Source organism: Mustela erminea, chromosome 2 (genome assembly GCF_009829155.1).
Source record: "Mustela erminea isolate mMusErm1 chromosome 2, mMusErm1.Pri, whole genome shotgun sequence".
In the NCBI taxonomy this organism is placed as follows: domain Eukaryota; kingdom Metazoa; phylum Chordata; class Mammalia; order Carnivora; family Mustelidae; genus Mustela; species Mustela erminea.
The window spans coordinates 83,924,926-83,950,157 of NC_045615.1; the positions used below are offsets into that span (position 1 = coordinate 83,924,926).

The 25,232-nt window shown below is 42.8% G+C and overlaps 1 protein-coding gene across 8 annotated transcripts in view; it reads left to right on the forward strand.

Moving 5' to 3' along the window:
* Window positions 1-8,029: 8,029 nt before the first annotated feature.
* The window catches only part of JADE1 (jade family PHD finger 1), a 61,219-nt gene continuing 44,016 nt past the window's right edge, over window positions 8,030-25,232 (forward strand). The window contains exon 1 of one of the 8 annotated variants that reach the window (XM_032333396.1): window positions 8,030-8,144. Coding sequence is in view for 2 of the 8 variants with exons in the window: in XM_032333394.1 (XP_032189285.1) it covers window positions 9,418-9,673 (256 nt within the window). In the remaining 6 variants the exon portion in view is untranslated. The other 7 variants (XM_032333399.1, XM_032333397.1, XM_032333394.1 and 4 more) reach the window with 7 other exon arrangements.

Below are 25,232 nucleotides of genomic sequence, written 5' to 3' on the forward strand. Positions count from 1 at the left end.
ATTAGAAGCTCCGCTCAAAGTGCAGTGCAGGATGGTAGACTAAGGATGGGAAGACTAAGTTCTGAGGAAGATTCCAAGGAGAATGGGAGATTGAACTGACTGGGGGGATATGGAGCGTGATTTCAGGACATTGTGAAAGTGGAGAATAACGAATACATTGTGAAACCAATCAGCACAAGTCTGTGATTTTCTCTAGTAGTGCTTAGAAGCCTGGACTTAGGCACGAGGTAGGCTAAAACATTTCAGTTAATCTGGACTGTCCTCAATGAAACCATTGAAGCATTGCCGCTTCCTTTGCCCATCCTTTAAATGTGACACCACAGTTTTGAGCCTAGTCTCTCTTTTCTTCTTACTCTGTAGACCTTTCCAATTAATCTCATCTACTTCAAGTCCGGAGTTAATCTCTCTATGCTGATAACTCCTAAACCAATACTTGCCACTGTCAGTGCCTAGGGCAGGTGCCCCAAGACGGGCCACTTTGAAATGAACATTATTTTTTAGTTAAAAGTAACCAAAACAAGCAAATGCAGAAAAGCTCTCTTCTTGGTCCTGCCTAAATTTACATCAGAAAGGAGAGCCTGTACCAGGAAGAGAGCTATTAATAGAGACTCCCCCTTACCTAAGAAACTTATCTGCATCACAGGGCAACCTTTGTTTTTCAAGACATCTCCTTTCACCTTCCTGCTAATGACCCTCCTCCCCTTTGGGGCCTCAGACCCTCTCCCTTTCCTTAGCTCTTGGAAGCTTCAGGTTGCCTAATTGTCGTTGGAATTTCGTTTCTGTGTGGACTCCCTGTACCTATGCCTATTAAATTTTATTTTCTCTCTGTTTCCTATCAATTTGATTCTAAGTCCAGCTGGAAGGACCATTATACAGTGGAAGTTCTTCCTCCCCAACACAACCCAGCCCTTCTCCAGAGCACCAGACTCCTGGGCCCATCTGCCTTGAGTATCTTTAGTCAGCGTCTCCTCAGACTCAAGCATTCCGTCTACTCTGAGAATGAATGTGCGCTCCAGGAGGGCAAGGGTTTATTTGTCTTTTTCACCACTTCATGCCCTGAGCTCAGTGTTCAGTGAATGTCTGTTAAAATAAATGAAAGAATCCACTCAGTTCTCTAAGCCCGAGACCTGGGAGTCATCTTTTACTCCAATTTCTCCTTCACCTCTGACATCCAGTGCACCAAGTCGTGTCCAAAACTAGATATGTCTTATGGCAGGGGGAAAAAAAGTGAATTATCAAACAGTTTTAACACAGAAACTTGTGTTTGCTCTGCCTCCTTTTCTTGGCTTCATTAACACTGGAACTAAACTAGTGGGAGGGCACCTCCCTCCCGGCTTCCTCTCCCTATCTGCACCAGCCCTCTCAGTCTTTGAGAAAAGCAAGCCCGTTTTTCATTTGCTAATGATTTGGGCTCAGGTTATAATGGGCCATTGACGTATATTGTGGAAGAAAAGAGGAAAACAGAGCTTTTTTTGGAGAGGGATAAGGACCTCGTGGGGTGGCGACAGAGACGTGAGGGAGGAGGGGCCTGGGATGAGATCCAAGCTTGTGCGAGAAGGGGGGCGGAGAACGACCCTGCCGGGGGCGCAAGTCCTCCCAATCACGTTGGAGGAAACTGGCTGTTTGATCGCCCGGGTCCGTGAGACTGGAGCCACTGCTCTGTGCATAGGTTCAGGGCTTGGACCCCTCTGCACTGGGCCTTTAACCCGTTCACTGCCCAGCAGGACCTTCATTTGGTTCCCCTGGAAGAAGCTCTCTCCCCATACAACTGCATCTATCCAGGGGGTGCCACTTGAGAAGCCCCAGGGAGCTCATAAGGTATAGAGACATCCCCTTGGCAACTAATTAGTTGGGAGAAGGAGTTCCCACACCCTTCCCTGAAGGGGTGCTGGACGGGGTGAGCTGGAGACCTCCGAAGAGCGGGGACATTGTTAACCATGCCTCCACCATGAGCTGATCTGTCTGCCTGTCTCTCTTCCATGATCAATAACTGTAGGCCAAGCCTTGTTCATCTTTCACCTGGTAACTGCAGAAACCTCCTAACTAGCCTCCCTACCTCCTATCTTACTCCCACCCCATCCATCCTGCACACAGAAGTCAGACGTTTTGTTAGAAAGAAAGAAAAAGAAGGGGGAGGTAGGAAGGAAGGAGGGAGGGAAGGAAGGAAGGAAGGAAGGAAGGAAGGAAGGAAGGAAGGAAAAAGAAGCAGCACAATACTTCACAATACTTGACCCCCTCCTCCTCACCTGCCTAACAGCTGTACTTCTTTAGGTTTCAGCTTTAGGGTCACTTATTTAGAGAAGTCTTCCCTGAGCACCCTCTTCCCAGGACACAAAACCAAGATTAGATGTCTAGGTATATGCTTCCCCCCAACCCTGCAGTTTTTTGTAATTACTTGTTTATATTTTTTAACTAACTTGAAAAATAGGCCTAGCTGTCTACTTGTCACCTTTTCTCTAACATCCATCCCTGTGCTTTGAGTACAGTGGGTAGGAGGAAGATCTACACCAGTGGTTCTCAAACTTGAGCATGGATCAGAATTACCTGGAGGGTTTGTTAAAACACACACTGCTGGATCCCCCTTACTGATTCAGTAGGTCTGGCGTGGGACTGGAAATTATGCATCTCCAGTAAGTATCAGGTACAGCTGCTGGGGCTGGTTGGAGATCACATTTTGAGTTGTCAGTCTGGTCCTAGAAAGAAGAGAGGCCAGAGGGGTAGGTAGATTGCAGTGACTTTTCAGATAAAAAGAAAGGCTGAGTGAGAACTATACATTTTGCACATCTCAGAAGTGGTGGCTAAAATGGGAGATATTTGAATTTGATATTAAACTTTCCAAGAGTTGACAAGGTCCAGAGAGTAACTACGAGAATGCATGGTTGAAGTGGCTTGTAGATAAAAGTATGGTATGGAGCCAAGGCCCTGAAAATTTAAAAAACTTAAAAAAAATTTTTTTTTTACTTGAAAAAGTACAATATTGAAAGTTTAAAAAAAGGTGTACGTGCAAAGAAAGATTGTAAAATGGAATGTGTGACATCATTCCAATTTTATTAAAAATGTCTAGAAAAAATACTGAAAATACATGGCAGTGTTTATAATAGTTATCCCTGTGGGTGAGTTATATTGCCTTTGTAAATTTTCAAAATTCTCTCAATAATAATAATTCTTCAAAATTATCATATTTTTCTTTCATAATTAGAGCAAACCTTTTGTTATTTTGAACCTCTCCAGTCTTAGACATTTCCATTTGGTTGGACTAAGTTATATCCCTTCTTAACCCCCTCTTGGACTTGACAACTTGTGCTAAAAGTATGAAAAACAACAAAATGGAAACAATGAAAATAAACAAGAAAGATGAAAGGAAAAGAAAGAAAGAACTTCATGAAAAAAATAATGTGGTTGTTACTGACACCCACAAGAAAGTATGTCAGATGTTGGCCTTCAATCATTCCATATATTCGAAGGTTGTAACCACCTACCTGGAAGGGTAACCAGGCCACTCGGGACTGGTGACCTCATTGACTGGTCAGACAGGGTACTCTAGTCCTAATCTCTTACTCATCACCTCCTGTTTCTCATGGAATTCAGGCATGTGCTAAGTATGGTTCCCAACTGTACTCTTCTTACTCAGAATTATACCTCCTTATCTTTCTTTGAACTGGATCCTTTCCCACCCGAATAATACCATTTTTTAAAGTAAACAAAAAGTTATTCTTTTCTATCATTCAGTATTAAAATTATTATTGTTTTTTAAAGATTTTTATTTATTTATTTGACAGAGATAGACGAAGAGAGCACAAGCAGGGGGAGCAGCAGAGGGAGAGGGAGAAGCAGACTCCCCGCTGAGCAAGGAGCCCAATGCAAGGCTCCAACCCAGGACACTGGGATCACAGCCTGAGCTGAAGGCAGCTGCTTAACTAGCTGAGCCACCCAGGCCCCCCTAAAATTATTTTCTTAAAGATGGCTTAACAACCTAAACCCTCTTTATAATAAGGTTTATTTGGGGTATAAATTCAAAATTCCAAACAAGTAAAGTTCAAATAAACTTTTAGAACACAACCCATTTTATCCAGGATATCCCTTGTGCAATTAAAAAATTCTCTCTGTGTGTCATAATGTATACCAACTAGCAGTGGTATTTGCCAGTAAGAATTTTTTTGTTCATTTCTCTAAAGGAATGAGATATATAGCAGTTTCAACATATACATTTACTTCATTTTAATTGTGAACAATTCTGTGGGCACCTGGCTGGCTCAGTTGTTAGAACATGCAACTCTTGATTTCAGGGTCATGAGTTCAAGCCCCATGTCGGATGTGGAGCCTATTTAAAAACAAAACGAAACATAAAACAACTATTAATTATGAATAACTCTGAATCTCTTATCAAGACCTTATAATTCTTTACCTACAAAGATGTACATACAAATGAAATGATTAAGTAAACATTCATAGGTTTAATCAAGTATGGTTTCAAAATCAGAAATATGAGTATAAAGTTCCAAATATTTATTTCATAAAAATCCATTATTACGGAAGAAAATAATTGAACAGTGTATGACTACAGCAGAATGTAAGAGATATATAGAATTATAACTTTCATCACAAACATGGTCAGATCAGGCCAGATGAGATCAGAAAAGACTAGAATCTTTTTTTTTTTTTTTAAGATTTTATTTATTTATTTGACAGAGAGGGACTCAGTGAGAGAGGGAACACAACAGGGGAAGTGGGAAAGAGAGAAGCAGGCTTTCCACTGAGCAGGGAGCCTAATGCAGGGCTTGTTCCCAGGACCCAGGGATCATGACCCCAGCCGAAGGCAGAAGCCCAGCAACTGAGTCACCCAGGCGCCCTGGAAGACTAGAATCTTGATATTTCAACCACACTGATCACTTTGTGGCTCTTTTCTTAAATGTCATTTCATCTCTGGCAATAAAGTGTGAATTAACAGAACTGTTCTACAGACTAGGAGATGGGGCGCCTGGGTGGTTCAGTGGGTTGAGCCTCTGCCTTCGGATCGGGTCATGATCTCGGGGTACTGGGATTGAGCAGGGACCCTGCTCCACCCTCCCTGCCCCGCCTGCTTGTGATCTCTCTCTGTGTGTCAAACAAATAAAGTCTTTTTTAAAAATAGCAATAATAAAGACTAGGAGATGGTGATCCTGAGTGACTGGGCAAGGTAAGACAGTTAAGTGACAGAATGGAAGAGAAAGTAGTTTTTCTAATTGCCACCTTAGTACTTCTTATTCTTCATTGTATTACCTGTGCAGCTGCAAGGCAAACCATGTCATTGACTCTTCTATTTTAAAAATAGCTTGTATAAAAGTCTCCTTTGTGGTCTGATGGCAAAATGCCTATCTTATTTTTTAAATGTCAGCTGTTGGAGTGCCTAGGTGGCTCAGTCGGTTAAGCAATTGCCTTTGGCTCAGGTCATGATCCCAAGGTCTTGGGGTCAAGCCCTTGTCTACTTGCTGCTTGGTGGGGAGCCTGCTACTCCCTCTCCCTCTGCCTCCCACTCCCTCTGCTTGTGCTCCCTCTATCTCTTAGAATATATGAATGGGATCTTTAAAAAAAAAAATGACAACTGCTGATCATCAATGACAAAATGTTTTTACATGTTCCTTAGGACTCAAGTTGTCCTTCATTTATTCAAATAATCATCACTTTCTAAGTTAGGTAAGAAATCACTGAATGTTAAAGAAGAAGAGGCACTAGATACCATCTGTCAGTCATATCATTGGAGAAACTAAGACCCAAAAGCCATGTCAGAGTCACAGTGTGAGTTGGTGGGAGTCTCCTGACTTCTAGTCCAGGGTTATTTATAACACATCACACTGCCTCAGTGCATCAGTATTTTGATGTCATGGCATTATTGAGAGAATATTCTTGGGACCATCAGTCCCGGTCAGTCTATCAGCTAGGGGAGTCTGTGTGCCATTTTACCTCTTCATTTTTCTCATCAACTTATTCAATACACTTTCATTTTCTTGCCTGGTGTTTTGGGAATGGGATAGTCAGAAAAAACAAGTAAAACATTAAGTAGCAAATGTTTGAAATTTTTTAAATATAAATTAATCTTTTTTTTTTTTTTTAAGATTTTATTTATTTATTTGACACAAAGAAAGAGAGACAGAGAAGGAACACAACCAGGGGGAGTGGGAGAGGGAGAAGCAGGCTTCCTGCTGAGCAAGGGAGTCCCATGCACGCTGGATCCCAGGGCAGATACCCAAGGACAGAGCCACTCAGGTGTTCCATTTTTAGTTTTTGTTGTTGTTGTTGTTTGTTTGTTTGTTTGTTTGAGAGTATGTGCAGGAAGGCTGGCTGGAATTTAGAAAAGTTGCAAAAAAATTGGTTGAAGACCAAGAAAGAGATATGGAATAAATGACCCAGGGAACTGATAACTTCCAACTGCCCAGGGCCTCTGCTGGGCACTTTTATGGAGCTTTCTCTTTCCTCTTAACAACCCTTTAGGTTAGGAGCTGTTAACCTCATTTTATTACTCATGAAGCAACTGAGGGTCCAAGAAGTTCTATACTTTATCCCACAGCCATACAAGTTGGTCAACTGGTAGAGCTAGATCCAGTGTGGTCCGTCTGGCTATGAAGCCTGTGTTCTCTTACTTCTACAGGAGAGTATGTGTAAGGTGAACCAAGGAAGGTAGCAACAACTGCCGTGCGACCTAGTGATAGTAATAATGACAGCATAGTGCTTTATTTATGTCTGTAATCTCAACACGATTAAATGAGCCTATGGAATAGGACTGACATGTGTCTCCGTACTTTTCCTCAGTGAAACAGGAGAGGAAGATATGAGACTTAATACTTGAGATTTCCTTTGGCTTCCTCGTTTTCTGAAAAAGTATGGAAAGGCTCAGTTGGTTTTGTTTTGCAACATTTATCAGATTATGTTCTTCTTTTTTTTTTTTCTTAGATTATTGTGTTCTTGATGTAGGTGGTTAGGTTGGTGTGTGATTGTGTGAAATCAAACCTGGTATCTTCAGAAGAATTCTTCCAGCAGATAAGGATGCCTTTAGGTTCAATATCCAATTTTGTAATTAGTGACCACTGTTCACATTTACTGAATGGGAGTTTTTATCTGCACCAAGGTTTTTTTCCTTTGAAGCTAAATGACATATATACACTCATTTGTTTTATGTTGACCTCCGCATGAATAAGCAAATTTGTATTCTGTGGAAAATCAGTCAGTTATTTCTACACATAAATAACCTCCAAATAAACCTCTGATGACTAATTTTATGTTAGTCTGCAATTCCAGTTTAAGATTTCGTCTCCATTTTCTTATCTGGAAGGCAATGTCCAGTTCTGTAATCCTGTGAAATATAAAGCTGGTGTCCATTTACAAATAATCATTGTCCTCTAATGAATTAATCCTCAGTTGCAATTATCAGTTCGATATAAAGTTGGGTAAAGATGCAGTCCGTCTCCAAAACTGGATTCTCTGTATTTAAAAACGTCATTGTAATTCTCAACTCCCTAGAACTGTTACTACAAAAGAACTATTTATTTTGCCGTTCAGCCTAAAAATAAAACCTTTCACCCAGATTGCACACTTTTAATAGTCACATTGGTATCGAAATAATTTTAAACTAATTTGAAAGAATCCATTTCTAGGTGCAATGAGATTAGATAAGAGTTGGAACTGGGGCAGTTTGAAGAGGGTGATCTGAGAGCCCACCTCCCTGCTTGGAAACACCTCAAGAATTTCTAGACTCACAAGGGAGGTGAGGGAAGAGATTTTAAAAGCTGAACAGTGCCACTCTTTGCCAGCTCCCGCGGACGAAGGCCCAGCCGGCTGCGGCGAGGACCGCGAAGAGTTAACGAGGGACGGAGCCCCCCGCGCTGTGGACTCCCCGCGCGCTCCCTCCGCCCTCGTGTCCCCACCCTCTCGTTTTGGCAAGGGATTAAAGTGCTCCCCCCTGTGGCAGCAGTGACCCAGAAATGAGTTTGATTCACAGAGCCCTTCCTCCATAACAAGCCAAACGCCCGTCCGAGAGTGCCTCCCTGCGCGAGTGCCGAGTGTGTGAGCGCGCCGGCGAGAGCAGGGGCCCGCCCGGCGCGGCCAGAACTCATGCAGCGCGGCGCGAGCGGCGTGGAGCCCAGCGCCTCCGCCGAACCCTTCCGTAGCAGGTACGCGCGCGGGCCGCGGGGGGCGCGCGGGGGGGGGCGCGCCGCGCCTGTGCCCGCGCGTGTCCGCGTGTGGGTCCGTGTGCGCGTCCCGGTACCGCGGCGGCGGCGGCGGCGGCGGCGGCGGCAGTGGCGGCGGCGGCGGCTGCAGGACGAGCCGAGAGGCTCAGCCATATTTGATGGTTTTGTTGCTTTGCTCGGGAGTTCTCGGGAGTAATTTAGTGCCGAAGGTCGCTGCCTAGTGGAAATAATATAGTACGTCATTAATATGGCGCCAAAAGATTGGGTTCTCGATATGTAGCGAGGAGGGAGGGCAGGCAGCCGCCGAGCGCAGCGTTACTATCCCACCAGTAACTTGGGCATTGCTGGGGCGGGGGCCAGAGGAGGAGGAGGAGATGATTTTTGGATCCTGAGAATTGATCTGTGTTGGATCAGTAAGTTTAATTATGATTAATTTTCAATTTTGGGGGGGCTGAAGACTTAGAGCTTTTTTCTTCTTTCGGATTTGCGAAGAACATGCGGTTTTCAGGTGAATCACCATTTAAACGCGTTTGGGAACAGAAGCCCAGTTTAGTTGGCTTTAGTTGATACAATTTTTTAAAAAGCCAAAGCGCATTAGGCTGCATGAAAGTGGAAAGCATAGTAGCAACTTGGTAGACAGATGGCAATGGCAGAACGCAGGTCCGCGTACATATATGAATCCAGAGTGTGTGTGACCGTGGTGGCGGGGGGACGACTATATTTGTCCAAACATAGGTGTGTGTGTGTCTGTGTGTGTAGGTCCATCTCTGTAGGGTGGCCGCAGCAGCCCTGGCTCTTGTCACCGCGTCACCACATGTCCAAAATATTCTTTGCATCAATTCAAGGGCAGTGAACAGGGGGTGTAGGGACAGCTTGGCAATTAGATTCTTCCAAATTGGGTTTCCAATAATCAGATCTCTGACTTAAAGCGAGACTGTCTGTAAAGTGTAAAACCCTTCATCGGTGAAATTAGGAAGGAGTTGCATTCGTAGAGCAAAGTACCGATTAACCATGAACTTAAAAACGGATTGCAAATTGCAACCTTTGGCACCATCTGCAAATTGTGGGGGTGGGGTCGCTTGGGCTTCCCTGCCTTAATTGAACGTGCAGTGTGTACCCCAGGACTGCAAGTTGCAAAGCCCTTCAGTGCACGTGTCTGGTGCCTGTGAGTGTGTGTTTGTGAGTTGGGGGCTGTTGTTTGGTAGCCAGCAGGCTTTCCGGATTGTTGGCGCTGGCTTGCAAATGCGGGAGAGGGATGGAATGTGGAATGTTGACCAGGGAACCGAATCCTGTCGGAACGGTCCCATTTGCTGGAGAAATTCGATCCCTTCCACCTCCTTCCCGCTCCCCCCCGCCCGCCTGCGGGCAGGAGGCGGGGCCGAGGACGCGGCTGCTGCTCAAAGTGGCGGAGCGCGGCGGCGGGAGGCAGGTGCACGGCACCCGCCAGTGGGGGTGTCTCAACTTCCGCGGGCGTTTAAATAGCAGGCTCTCTCCCCTCCCACCGGTAATAGGTGACCTGGCGGCCGAGGGCGGCGGGGGGAAGGGGACGGGGGAGACCCGGGAGCGAGCCTCCGTGGCACGTGGGCAGGTGCTGGGTGGCCCCGGGGCCAACTTTTGTAGCCCGCCTCTGGCGTTGGAGGAGAGGCTGCTCCATGTGGAAATGGGGGCGGGCGGCGGCCGAGGTGCTGCTTTCTTGGCCGCGGCCGGAGCGTCACCTAACGGTCCCAGAGGCGCTGCCGCGGGGCCCGGGGTGGGGGGTCTTCGGGGGCGGGGACGCCCGGCCCGCCGCGCCCGCGCCGCGGGAGCCCCGCACAAAGCCTGCGGCGCGGGGGCGTCCGCCGCGCCCCCGCCTAGGGAACGGCCCGAAGCCCGTCGCCGTCCCCGTGCCGATTCCGGCGGGCGGCCGCGGGCGTTTGTTTGTTGGTTCCGCGCCGCCTTCCTTGCCGGATGGCTTCCTGTGACAGAGGTGATACACAGTTTCCAGAACTGTCTGGGGGCGGGAGCGAGAGCAGGAGCCGAGCCCGCTCGGGGCTGCTCGCCGCCGCCGCCTCTCCCACCTCACAGCCGTTTCTCGCCGGCGCGCCCGCCCCGGCTCAAAGGTGCCGCCCGGGAGGGACTCGGGGAGGGGGACGGCGCGGCCGTTTCCAGCGGCGCAAGTGGCTTCTGGACGCGAGGGAGCGTTTGATTTGCAACTGGGGCCGAGCGGATTGGTGCAGCTGGCGGCGGCGGGGCGGGAGGAGCGGCGGCGGCGGCGGCGGGGGGTGGCCACTTTCAAATGGAGAGGGCGGCGGCGGGGACGCCGCTGCGGAGGGAGCGGGGCTTGGTTGCGCCACGAGAAGGTGTCATCACTGCACCGGGGCTAATTCCGGCGGAGGTGCCGGGAGTTACTTTCCCCTCCTTCCGCGCTGTTGTTTCTGTCGCCTCGGGAAGAGGAGGAGGAGAGGGAGGAGAGGCAGGCAGGGAGGGAGGGGGCGGCGCCGCGCTGAGCCGCGGCCCTGCGCACACCCTGGCGGGAGGCGGGAGGCGGGAGCCGTGCGAAGCGTTCTCCGGTGCGGGGCGGTGGCCCGGCTCCCCCCACCCCCGACCCACCCCGGGATTTCCCCCTCTCCTCTCCAGCCTTCTTCCCCACAGCGCACACTGCACTACTCCCTCCCACAGGGCTCGGCGACCCAGGGTCCTCCACCCCCGCCTCTCGCCCCGGTTCTCCCCCTCTCCGACCCCTCCCCCCACCGACCGGGCTCCGGGCTTCCCGACCCTGGGCTCCCCCTCTCGGGCGCGCGGGGGCGGCTGCAGCCCCGGCGCCCGGTGAATGCAGCGAGCAAACAAAAAAGCGGGCGATTTAAACGTGCCTTCGAAACCCGTTAGGAATGCGTCGTCACCCGGAGACCGTTTAAAAGCTGCTGTGGCTGGCTTTCTAGTAACGAGGAGACGGGCGCCCCACCTCGCTTCGGCGGGGGCGAGGGTCCGCGGTCCTCCGTGTAGTCCGCCCAAGAGGGAATTGAAATTTTCTTTTCGTAAAACGATAGCTGCAACTGAATGACACGACAGCAACATTTTTAGGGAAGTGGGAGAAAATCTGAGGTTTCCATTAATAAGGAATGCTTAGGGGCTTATTTTCTAAAGATTTTTATTAGTGAACTATTTTTCCGTTTTAGGAAACCCACTGTGAAAGAAAGCCTTAATCTTTAGTTACTTGTAGTTCAAGGCTTTCATTATCTTTCAAAGCTGATGAGCTATTTCTATAGTTCTAAGGTACAGGGAAATTATTTCACTGAAAGCTTGTTTAATAGTGGTCCACAATGATTAGAGATTACTACAGGAAGTTGCATTTTGATCAGATCACAGCTGATCAAGATTTAATCACTTCTAGGTAAAGGAAGAGTTCTACATAACCATACTTAGAGACAGATTGAACACTTTAGGTACAGTAATTGTAGTGAAGTGGGTAACATGTTGGGAGAGAGAGAGGGTGTTTTAGGGGTGACAATAACAAAGATCTGCAACCCCGAATTTTATTACTTATTTATTCCAAATATTTCGGTCTCATTTAATGCCCCTTTTAAATTAGATGACTTCCTGGTTGGTATTTTGCTTTTCTTAAGTTTGTTTATTTTTATATTTGTATATGAATTGGCATCTTTGATGTCTGCAACAAGTAAAATTTTCAATTATGTGTTTATTTTCCCCATATCTCCCTTCATTTTTATGGTAGCCAGACAAAAGGGAGTTGCCTGATAGGCTGTAGACCTTGAACTTGATTCCATCTTAAGCTCAAGATCGGAAGCTGCTTTTTTATAAGAAAAGTTGGATGGGCTGCCTTAGAAATTTTAACTATGACAAAGCTAGGTGTATGTTCATTTAAAAGGAGAAAAAAAAGTTTATCTAATTAGTTCCTCCTTCCTCCCTTAACAGGTTTTAGCCTATAATGAGCGGTTTAGCCTTTTATTAGTTACTAAGGTTGAAAGAATAGCTGTAAGGAGAAAACTGAAAAATACTAAGTGTGCTTGAGAATGAGAGGAGAGGAAAAAACTCTTAGGAGTTTAAGGAAATGTTACATTTTAAAGGGACTGTTGTTTAGTTCAGAGGCTTGGGGGGAAAGATTAGCCAAAAACTTGGGAGAACTTGGAATGAAAACAGATCTGCATGTGAATTGTCTATAGTAGGCATTTAATAAATAACAGATTTTTGACTTTTAGGAGCCCTTAATGACCTAAAGTATTATTACAGAGGTGGTGTTACATGTGTGTTGTTGGAAATCAGAAAATACAGAGAAGCAAATATAATTAACACATTCCTGCTATCCAGAGATCACTGATCACCACTGTATCACTGTAGATGACTGTCTATGCTTATATATATAGTCTTAAATCAAAATGAGATCATACTCTACATACAGTTCTATAAAGATTTTTTTTCCTCTCCCTTGTCTGCCAGCTAGGTAAATTTTCATCTTCTCTATTACTGGGATATATTCAGATATCCTCAGTTGGCCCTAAAATATAATGGCAGCTTTGTCTAAATTAATACTGTCCAGCTGAGGATCAATTATTGCATCTGGTGATTATTTCCCATAAGTAGATTTTAATCTGTAGTTACTTTTTGACAGAATATCTTACATTGCATAATCAAGCCTTTGGAATTAATCATGACTGGATTTTTAAAATGTTAAAAATGAAAATTGCATTTTATTGTAATTTGGGATTACATTTGGAAATTTCTTGCTTGAAAAATACTTTAAAGACATTTGCCTGACGTTTTTATCTGGAGGCTTGTTGGGAAAAGAATTATCAACTGTTTGTTTCAGTACTGAGGTGGTTGGAACAGCAAACATCAAGATCTCAAACTGATCATGTCCTGTATCTATGATTTGTGAGCAGTAGGAAAAAGGCGTATGAATCTCAGTTTGCTTACTTCCTGTTGTGAAGCTCTTGGCTTTTTTGGTATTGTGGGACACCCATTATACCATTGCAGTTAACAGTCTGTCAGAATATGCATTGTAAACCCAGTTTCCCTACAAGGTTAATAAAATAGACATCTTGGCCAGTACCTTTTGCTTTTTATTTGGATTGGCATCAAAAAGTTTGGCTCAGTTGTTCAGTTATACCAGTATTAAACTTCTTTCCTCCCCTCCTGGTAAGTTAAAACATTGGTATCACATTCAACAGTACATTAAAAATTTTTAATTTTTATTTATTTATTTTTAAAAATTTTATTTATTTATTTGACAGAGATCACAAGTAGGCAGAGAGGCCAGAGAGAGAGGAAGGGAAGCAGGCTTCCTGCTGAGCAGACATGGGGCTCCATCCCAGGACCCTGGTACCATGACCTGAGCCTAAGGCAGAGGCTTTAATCCCCTGAGCCACCCAGGTGCCCCTAACATTTTTTTAAAATTTTAAAATAAAGGGTGGCTTTGCTTGGAGTTATTAGTTCTTAGTATCAGAAGCCTGGCAGGAAACTTAATAAGAAGAGTATTTTAATTCCCGAGACAAGTTATTTCCTTGAAATTATTCCTGTTCAGTCTGTTTTCTCCATTTTCAAGATCTTGCAGTGGCTTATGTGATTCATTATTTAAAATTTGGACAGTACATTACTTGTAGTATATGATATTTAGAAAGTTTGAGATTGATTTGAGAGTTTATTGTCATTTGCCTGGCATACTTATATAAAAGTATTGGTCTGTGATCTTGAGGGGTGTTAGGTTTTAGGTTTTGTTGTTTTTGCATTTGGTGGAGTAAGTTCCCTGCATTCCTTAAATATGCCAGGGCGGCCTTAGAGAGCCTTTTTACCGTTGAGTGGAAGTGGCATCTTGTCTGCAGGTTTAGCTTAGGGTCAAGTATCCTCTGATTCCAAACAAAATGTAGTGTAAGAGGATATTGCTCGTGACTCTGGTGATGTTATTGTGGCCATCTCTGGCCTAGGCCTTGAATGATTACTAATAATGTCATTCCTCACCTGAAAGCGACAAAAATATTGCCAGACATGGAATGGAAAACTTAGTTGTTGGGCAGTTGTCATTCTGTAGTAACTGTGGACCAATGGTGTATGATGTGCAGTTAACACATGTTCAGGATCAAACTTGATTACTCTAAAACCAGTTCAGTATTTACTTTTTGCTTTTGGTTCTCCAGGTGGAATCAAAACATAATTAGGTGATTGAGGATAGTTGAAGTTCATTTTTAAAAATATCTTGGAGATTTTATTTATTTATTTGACAGAGAGAGATCACAGGTAGGCAGAGAGGCAGGCAGAGAGAGAGGAGGAAGCAGGCTCCCTGCCGAGCAGAGAGCCCGATGTGGGACTCGATCCCAGGATCCTGAGATCATGACCTGAGCCGAAGGCAGCGGCTCAACCCACTGAGCCACCCAGTTTTTTGGGCTTGTTTGTGGAAGGAATTAAGCCACAATATTCTTTTGTAAAAGCACTCAAAATTGGCAGTGGTATATATATGTATATGTAGTATTGATTAGTGTTTGCACAGGAGATTTTATGAAATCTCCTGACAACTTCTAAGACCGTTTCTTAGCACTGATTTTAAATGACGATTTCAGTGGTGGGAGTCCAAACTGAAAAGTAAAATGAGTATGTATGTATATATATATATATATTTTTTTTTTTTTTTTTTTTTTTTCTTCTTACTCCTTACTCCAGAGTAAGGAGCAAGAATTAGCAAGGGTAACAAGTTGCTGGAATTGGAGTGGAAGTATATGGTTGGCTTTTGTTTAACACAGGGTACGCTAAACATTATTTAAGATTTTTTCTTGATGACTCATGGTCATCTTTACAGGTATCAGTTATTTCAGTGTTGAAATATAATGGGTGCATTTAAGATGTAGAGGTTGAGTACTAGTGGCTTATAACTTCTTTAAAGTCAAGCACACTTGAAATCTGAGGCCTGTAGAACCTCTCCCCAGAAAAATCGAGTTGCACTGAAATTTGTGTGTCATTTCAGGGATTTGGGGAATACTTTTAAATGTATTGTTGGAATTCCATTTTACTGTTTAAATTCTGGTGATTTCTTTTTATGATTTCTCTCTGATACTTTCATATCCTTGTTAACCATGTATTCTTAAAATGCCTGTCTAGAACAGTCTTTTTTTTTTTCCTTATTGGTTATTGGCTTAAAATTTAAGTAAGAAATGTGTTAGAAGTTATTATAATTTATTTTTTATTAAAGATTTTATTTATTTATTTGACAGACAGAGATCACAAGCAGGCAGAGAGGCAGGCGGAGAGAAAGGAAGGGAAGCAGGCTCCCTGCCGAGCAGAGAGCCTGATGTGGGGCTTGATCCCAGGACCCTGAGACCATGACCTGAGCCCAAGGCAGAGGCTTTAACCCACTGAGCCACCAGGTGCCCCAGAAGTTTTTTTAATTTAGTGTGCACTGGCCCCAAGTAGGAGTCTTCAGGGGTTTGAGAAAAAGTCACAGGTTTCTAGACATGGTCTTTAATTTGCTTAGAGCATCCCCATCTCTCTTCTCCCCTTTTGAGTCTTCCCTGTTCTAGTTAAAAACTTCCTGAGGAATGAGTGTGTCTGATCCTTAACTTTGTAAGCTTTAAGGCACTTATTTGCCCAGGACCTGGTCATTGATTTACATTTCACTAAACATACATGATGCTTGTTTATAAGCATAGTACCAGTATGTTGATTTGTAGCAGAGATCAGTACACTCTTTGCAGAGGGCCAGACAGTAATTATTTTAGGTTTTGTGGGCCTGATTGTCTCATAAAACTGTTTAACTCTGCTTTTCTAAGTATGAAAGCAGTCTCAGTGGACAAAAAAAATTAATGAATGAACATGGCTGTGTTCCAATACAACTTTATTTGTGGATAGTGAAATTTTGAATTTTTCTTAATATATCATGAGATGTTCTTTTGACTCCCCCTTTGACCCCCCCCATTTAAATATGTAAAAATCATTTTTAGTTCTGGAGCTAGACAAAAACAAGCTGTGAAATTCTGATTTATATTGAGCCTAACCATTAACTGGTCACCATATTGTTCCTGTTGGGGCTAAGTTACCTTTCTGTTGGGAACCTGAAATAAGCTGAAATCATAAAAAACAACAAAAAAAGCCCAAGTTGGTTTGATAAATACAGAGGGAGTTTGCTAGTCTGAGGGCTGTGGTTCTTAATTTTTTTGTTCTTAGATTCCACTTGAGGATAGAATTTATACCATGGGCCTTTGTGTACCTGGGAAAGCACACTTAGGTAGTCACACCCTCCCAAGGGACCCTGGCCAAGAAGCCTCATGTAAGGGAATATGGATTATAGACTGGAGTTCCTTGCAGAGGGAGTTTACCTGTTTCCAGGTAGGATGTGTGTGTCCTCCGACCGCTCCAAAGCTAATACCTGCTGCTCAGAGGACTCATACCCTCTGTGATTAGTGTTCAGGAAACTACCGGCACAGTCTTCTTCCAGCTCTACCTTTTGTGTGCTCCACCAGGCAGAAGGACATTTACAACTGTCTTCATATCAGCTTGCCAGGAAACCATGTTTCAGTTTCTAAGTTAACAGACTGTTTTTCATTGATTATATTTTCATTGTCTGCTCCCTGATAATATATAGTTTGTGGCCTTAATCTTTAGATAGTATCTTTCTAAATCACAGTCGGTGTCCAGGAGGGGAGAAGCCTATGGTGTAGGCACCTGGGAGGTGGCTGGCACTGGAATGCCCACTCACCTTGGGAACTGGTCTTTTGTTTGGAGACTGGCTTTGTTATAGATCTGTATGTTTTTGCTCATGCTGCTTAACCTCTCCAGAATTCAATGTATTCATCTTTAAAATTAGGAAAAGTGGATTAAATTATCTCTGAAATGTTTTCTAATGCTACAGCCATTTTATGGATTTCTTTTTGGGAAGATTTCCTGCAAACCCAGTCCATGGGTGAGACTCTTTTTTCAGCCTTCAACTCAGAGTACTTTTTGAGACCTTGTTGCTGGGTTTTGAGACCAACTTTATGTGTCAGTGATCATAATAACAAGACTTGTACAATTGTGATAATGTTTGTTCTCATATGGAACTCAGATGATGTGTAAGTGCTGTTTTTGTTAAGTGTGCTATCCAGGTCTTAAAACATACAACATTGGGAGTCCCCCCCCCCCCCCCCCCCCCCGCTTCAACAGTATTTTAACAATTTTTGGTGACTTAACATTGTTAGTGGTAACTAATAGTTTCTGACAACTGGCTATAATCGAGGAGTAAAGTCCTCAAAACAGTTGCATTTCAATCTGTGCACAGTGTTAATTGTCATTAGCTGATTGAGTCTGGTTTCTGCAGAAGCTGCTTTTTATATCCTATATAAGAACATCTGGTTTAAGCATTTAAAAATCTTCTAAAATTACCCTGTATACACTTTGCATTTATTGACTTATTCTTACGTGGGCAGAGTGAGGGTTTGTAGACTTCCTTTCTATCCTTACCCTCACCTTTGTTCATGTAGAAGTATCTCCTGTTACCATTTGGTTTTTCTAAAAGTGTTCTCTACCTTCAGGGGACTTTTAGACTTTGAGCTGGTGTGTGTATGTGTGTTATATAAATTAGAATTTGGTGCGTGTGTGTCTGTATGTATGTTACATAAATTAGAATTTGGTTCAGAAACCCCAGGGTAGACTGGAACACAACTTCTGATTTCAGTAAATATTCTAGGAAAAAAAAAAAACTTTTTTAGTTTTTCCTGGTTAATTGTTTAAAAAAAAAAAAGTGTAAAGAGGGTTAGGGCATATGGGGCAAATAGGCTTTATCTCATGAATTCTGACTGAGTGGTGGTAGCACTGTGTTAAGAAGGATTCTGAAGTCATGTCTGGTCTTGTGGAAAAGAATGACCTAATTTATTAATGTCTGTCATGGGTGGAGGAAATGGCCTGTTTGGTAGCCATCTCTGGAATGTAGCTTTTTTTATTTTTTATTTTTTTCCAAAATAGTAGTACTCTTGCAATGGCCAGGAAGTGGAAAGTTTATTCTTTAAAGGTAGTTTAAACCCTAGTTTTCCTGTCTAAATTAATTTTTTCTATTCTTACTGCATATATTTTAGTGACCTGCTACTAGTAATGGCTGTTCTTACGTGTTTTGAAAACTTTTGCTTTTAAGTAAATAATGAGTGGTTGATAATAGCATTTTATGATATTACCCTGTTACCTTTTTTTACTTTTTTCCTTCTGTACTACTATTCCATCAAATATTCTTTAGAAGGCAGGCATAAATAAGCCTTTGGTACCTCATAGTTTATTGATGGCTGCTTCTTTTAGACTTGGTGCTTCACATGGGACTCAAAAGTTGTGCTCCCAGGGTCTTTTTTTTTTCTTTTTAAAGATTTTATTTATCTATTTGACAGAGAGAGAGAGAGAGAGAGATCACAAGTAGGCAGGGAGGCAGGCAGAGAGAGGATGAAGCAGGCTCTCCGCTGAGCAGAAAGCCCGATGCGGGACTCGATCTCAGGACCCTGGGATCATGACCTCAGCCGAAGGCAAGAGGCTTTATCCCACTGAGCCACCCAGGCGCCTCCTCCTAGGGTCTTATATTTATGATTAGGAACAGGGAAGAAAGGTGTTGGGTTTCAAATCTTTACAATTACTTAATGTTTACTTTATTATAAATATCGGATAGTATCATGGTTAAAGTCATTTAAAGGTCAGAAAGAGGAATAAAAGTTCTCATCCCATTCTATCTGAACACTTTGGTCACATTTCTCAGAGATAAATAGGATTAATAATATCCTTTATATTCTTACAGAAATTTTCCATGAATATGCAATTGTTGTGTGTATATATTCTCTTCCTCTATCCTTTGTATGTGTAAAAGGACCTATATTTCAGGTTTTCCTCCCTCCCTTACGGTTTGCTTTTGTTTAACAGGTCTTTGGCATCTTTCCATATCTGAGCATATAGATCTTTTATTTATTTATTTATTTATTTATTTATTTTTTAAATTTATTTATTTGACAGAGAGAGATCACAAGTAGGCAGAGAGGCAGGCAGAGAGAGAGAGAGAGAGAGAGAGAGAAGGGAGCAGGCTCCCTGCTGAGCAGAGAGCCCGATGCGGGACTCGATCCCAGGACCCTGAGATCATGACCTGAGCCGAAGGCAGTGGCTTAACCCACTGAGCCACCCAGGCGCCCCTAGATCTTTATTTTTAAGATTTTATTTATTTATTTGAGAGAGACAGACAGAAATAGTGACAGCATGAGTGGTGAGGAGAGAAGCAGGCTCCCCGCGGAGCAGGGAGCCCGGCCTGGGTCTCAGTCCTAGGAGTCTGGGATCATGACCTGAGCTGAGGCTCCTGCTGAGAATATAGCTAGAACAGAAGAGACTTTTGAGTAGATAGAAGTAGGGATAGAAGCTCAAGATTGGAGGCCATGGTGACCAACTGCCTTTGTTGTTTGGATGTGAATTCCGTTATTCCCATGTCAAGGGAAGTTAAATAAATTCTAAATACAAATGATTGGAATGTTTTGTCATAGCTGCTCTTCAGTTGCTATCTCTAATTTGAGTCAGTGATTACAGAGACCTGTGAGGGGTTTGATTGTTTTTAGAGCTCATAAGCAGGGATTGGATTATTTATAAATTTGGCAGATGGGAACGGCTTGTGATTTGTTAAAAACCACTCAAATTTGTAAATTCTTTAAAATCTTGAAAAAAAAATTTTATTGACTTTTAAAGGCTGAGTTTACAAATCATGAAGAATTTACAGTGAACTAAGGCATTATAGCACTTAGGCTTTTATTAGTAATGTTTGTACGAATAAATAATGTCATGATTATCTGGTCAGTTATAATCTTTTTTGGGAAAGGTGGTTATTTATTGCTAATATAAACTCCACTGAATATTTTCAAGTGTGACATATTCACAAAAGCTCTATAGTAGCTTAGGCAGCATTTTTTTAAACAGATTTTGATATACGACATTATAAAGGACATTTTTTAAAAGTTCCCATTTTAGGGGGTTTTAAATATTTGGACAAGGTTAAAACTTTAACACTTAAAATCTAAGCAGTTTGTCATTTACATCAAATATATGATTTTTTTTTTTTAACCAGATCTAACCCTTGCTTAAAGTGAGGAAGCTGGATTTGAGTTATAGTTACACTAGTATTTTTAGACTCTCAGTGAGCATATGAATTAGATAATGTTGCCAATTTGAAAACTTCCGAGCAATTAATGTTGTTCTTTAAAAACAGGTAAGAAACCAGCTGGATTTCTTTCACATTCATTTGGGGAATAGAAAATTACTATCAAGTATAGATCATTATTATATTTGGATACTTTGTTACACTGGGTATTGTGTATGCCACAGAAGTTAAGAAGGTGACTTTTTAAGAAAATACAAGTTTTTTTTGATTTGTTTTGTTTTTAAAATAGGGGGTTATTCAGTAACTTAGGAATCAAAGTATCAATTACATAATGTTTAAAAATAATATCCAAATTGTATGAACTTATCGAACAGAAAGGAAGTAGCTCATTATAAAATACTTTTTATGTAACCATGAGTTGGTGTCTGAAAATATTCTCCTTTATATACATTTTTATATTACACATTTTCTGAATACATCTTTAAATATAGTACATTTAGGTATCAGATTAACTTTGACAGGAAATGGAAGGACACCAGTAAATTTAAAGATAATATGATGGGGATACCTGGGTGGTGTAATTGAGTGTCTGACTCTTGGTTTCGGCTCCGGTCATGATCTCAAGGTCTTGAGATCAAGCCACACAGTGAGCTCTGTGTTCAGTGGGAAGTCTGCTTGAGATTCTCTTTTCTTCTTCCCTCTTGTTCATGCTTTCTCTCTCTCTCTCTCAAATAAATAAATCTTTAAAAATAATATAACAAGAATAACACCAGTTAAATGTCAATTAGATATTAAAGTGAAAGCATCTCAAATTCTGTAAAGCCAAGTGAGCATAAGATACACTTTGTATATGAGAACTCAGTCATTCATCCAATAGTTTATTTTCAAATACAGTGTATTTATTTATTCATGAGAGACAGAGAGGGAGAGGGAGGCAAAGGGAGAAGCAGGCACCCTGTGGAGCAGGGACCCCCCAATGTGGGACTCGATCCTGGGACTCTGGGATTGCGACCTGAGCTGAAGGCAGACGCTTAACGGACAGAGCCACCCAGGTGTCCCCACTAGTTTATTTTAATACATAGCATTTTTTTAGGTGATAGCATAGAGAAGTCCTTACAGGTGTTTAATTGAGTACCTTCTAGAACTTCTTTAGAGTGAAATAAGAATGAGACATAATGGCTAATACTTTGAGGAAGAAGCCTGACTTTCTACCTATGAGCTGTAAGATAATTAAAATCACTAGGGTGTAATCCTTACTATAACTGTAGACTTTATAGCCTGATAAATGGTCTTGTTATGCCACAGAGAGTAATTCTAGTAACTGGACAGTTTCTTTTCCTCAAGTATTGGACCCTCTTTCCCAGGAATAGCACTGAATAAACATCTTCAAATTCTTAATTATCTCATTCCTTTTTTAAACCCCTTCACTCCTTATCCCGGAAGTCATTTCTCATTCTTTATTCCTCAGAATCACATACCAGTCATGCCTCCCTGGGACCACACCCAGGTCACTGAACTTGTTCACTCTTCAGTAAATTCCTGAGCCACCTTGGGAATGGATTCCTTCAGCTAATGGCTGCTCTTAGCTTCCTGGCATGCTGATGTATTTCCCCCAGTTTCAGTCTGAGGAATTTCAGGGTACCTTGCTATCTCATTTATGTATGCCGTGTCCCACTGTAATCCTTGAATGACAGTCAAGTAACCTTTATAGCAGTTACTGCAGTGAAGCCACTTGTCTAGTTTATCGTATCATCTGTTGGGCCATTTCGGATCCTGTTCACCCTATCTTGGGTATCCAACTCAATACAGATTTAATTGAATTAATATAGTAGTTAATCCACTCGTTTTGACCTGTGTGAAGAGAAGATTGAAGGAGAGTGGTTTGCATGTAATGTCCACAAGGATGGTTATATAAATAGTGCCTATGCTTGGTGAGGAGTTGGTGCCTAGTTGTCTTGGCATGCCCCTGCCTGCAGTGGAGGTGCCTGGAGATTGTCACTGGATGCATCCAGCCAGGGTCTTTGGCCAGGGACTTGGCCTTTGACTTGGCCTTTCCAGGCAATGTTATTATAATCAGGCTTCCTAGGTAGTCTTCTTCTCTTTGGACAAAGTCCCAAATTCCTAATAATTAGTATTTTTATCTGCCTAGCTGTTCTGCTTCTCATGGCAAAGGGATACTCCAGGCTCTTGTAAATTGTGTCCTCTTGAGTCACTTTTGATGAAACCAGGCAGAGTGGGTAGGGACTGAACCCAGAGTTCTGGGTGTGTTTTATTGTAGCTGTCCTGAGGCTATTTTATGCAGGACCCTCTCCATGGTGTCTTATTTTCATATTTAATTAAAAGAGAATCTCTGTTTGTTTGTTTTTAAAAAGATTTTATTTATTTATTTGACAGAGAGATCACAAGTAGGCAGAGAGGTAGGTAGAGAGGGGGAAGCAGACTCTCCGTTGAGCAGAGAGCCGGATGCAGGGCTCCATCCCAGGACCCTGAGATCATGACCTGAGCCAAAGGCAGAGGCTTAACCCACTGAGCCACGCAGGCGCTCTGAGGATCTCTGTTCTGAAGAACTCTGTAAATTTCTAGAGACACACATATGGCACATTTAGGTGCTCATACAAAGCAAGAATTGATTATTGAAGAAAGTAACACATTGAAAAGCAGGTGAAAAAGTTTTTAAAACAAGATGGAATGAGTGGTACAAAATGTAAGTGCTTGTAATTGGAATGGTAGACCATGCCTACTGGCTTTTCGCTGAGGCCCCCAGAGGAGGAGAAGGGCAGAGAAGCCAGCGTTAGCAGAGGAACGGAAAGAGGCCTGGCGCAGCAGAGGCAAGCCTAGCTGAGGGGGAGATGTTAGGAGAGATGCTTGGGTAGAGTTGTGAGGGGCCAGGTGGCAGAAAACTTACGAGTTTCTGGCTGGACTAATTTGTAAGTGTGCAGCAGATGGAGAGATTTGTATAAGGAATGACTTGATGTGGTCACCTATTAGAGAAGATTAATTTGTTGTAATAATCAGAAGGGGTAAGAGATTGCAGGCACAGAGAATGAAAGGGAGGTGCTTAAAGCTATACAGATTTAGGTGTTTGAAGACAAATCGGTGAGGCAGAGTTAGGGGAACTTCAAAGAGTCCTACATTATGAATCGGTAAGGCTCGGCAATAGGATAAAAGGTAAAAAGGAAAGTGTACTAGTAAACACTTGAGCAAATAGTAAGATTCTGGTTATGAAGATGCTGTGCAGAGTAATATGGTATGTTACATGTATGTTGTTAGATATTCCAGTGCTTTTTCCAGAATGTTGTGCTTCCACTTTTGGCTACCTCTCCTTACTCTTTAGGACTCTGCTCGGGCAATTTGTCCCTGGCTCCATCAAGCTCTGTTCCTGCAGAGCCTTGTGTCTACTACTGTCAAGCACTAACCGTGACTGAATTTCTGTTGACTGTCCTCAACCAGACCAGGAATTCCATGAGGTCCGGAACAGTTCTTTTTCTCCAGCGTCTCCAAGTAGATTCGGTACTCACGTGTTCATGGGGTGTGTTATACGCTATTATATCTTCTTGTGCTTTCTCTGAAGTGTTGTTTTAATTATTACTTACTACACTATCGTCTAGATAATAATCAGCCATGCCCTAAAGAGTCCGCAAAGGTAATGATGAGGAGGGCCCTCTGTTTCTCACACTCGCTTTTATTGGTCAGATGTTTGAAGCATACCACCACTGTATTGTGTATCTTGAAGATACTAACGTGTACTTTGATTTCTTGATGCAGCAAGTAACCCCAGGTGAGAGAAATCAGCCTGATGTCAAGGTTTAAGTGTATTAGAGAACAGAGGAGGAGATTCTGCTGGCACTAACCCCTGTTACTGTGCCAGGTTCCCTGGAGAAGTATAATATAGCATTCTCAACCTTCATTTCTCAACATCTTTCAGGGTGGATGAAAATGGAATGCGTTAGGAGGAAAATACTATTTTTATTCTTCTTTTACTTGCATAATTTTGCTTGAGAGAGTGTTTATATATATGTGTTTAGGAGCATCATTCTATTTTGGCCAATGCTGGCATTTTTCATTTAGTTGAACTGGGTGTTTTCTCTGGGGTTGTGTTTGAAGGCTAGGAGGAAGACTTTTTGACTGAAGAGGATGCTAAGTTCTTCAAGCTCTTTTTAGGTAAATTTAAGTTGTTTGAGTTAGTGGAGATGTGATCAGCACTGGTTTTCTTGTGTCTAGTCTGGGGTGGGAGCTGCATCTCTTTTGGGTCACATCACACCCTTTTTTTCTTTCTTTCTTTTTTTTTTTTTTTTTTAAAGATTTTATTTATTTATTTGACAGACACAGGGAGAGAGGGAGCACAAGCAGGGGGAGTGGGAGAGAGAAAAGCAGGCTTCCTGCTGAGCAGGGAGTGTGTTGTGGGCTCCATCTCAGAACCGTGGGATCAGGACCTGAGAAAGGCAGATGCTTAATGACTGAGCCACACAGGTGCCCCACACCCTTACTTTTTAAAGGAATTCCTCTTTAGGTAGCCCTTCTTTCTTTGTTCCTTACTTTCTTCTTCCTTCATTCCTTCCTTTTTTAAAGCTGCTTGGTGTAAATAGGCTTTGGGGAGCTTGAAGCTGTTTTTAGGAAAAAATGGTCTTTTGCTTTATCCTCTTCTCCCTGTGCCTCCTGTTGGAAGGGAAACAGGGCTGCCCTCCCTGGAAGGTTGGAGGACGTTTAGCTGTCAGTAGTTGATGTTTTTGGCATGTGGTGACTGGGCAGGAAAGACAGTCCTTCCAAGTGGGGAGTTGGCCACAGATGTTTGTGGAAGCTTCTGACTGGAATTGGCCTGCCCCAGGCCAAGTTATAGATTGCTGAGTGTTAGTTATGGGTGAATGGAGCTCTGCAGAAAAGGGATGGGTGGGTTCTAGGACTATGACCCCGCCCCCATGGTATGAAACCTTAGGGCACAAGGTAGCCCATGACCCAGATCCCAAGTCCTGTCTGGGCTGCCACTTGGTAAATTGTTTTATTAATGGTTT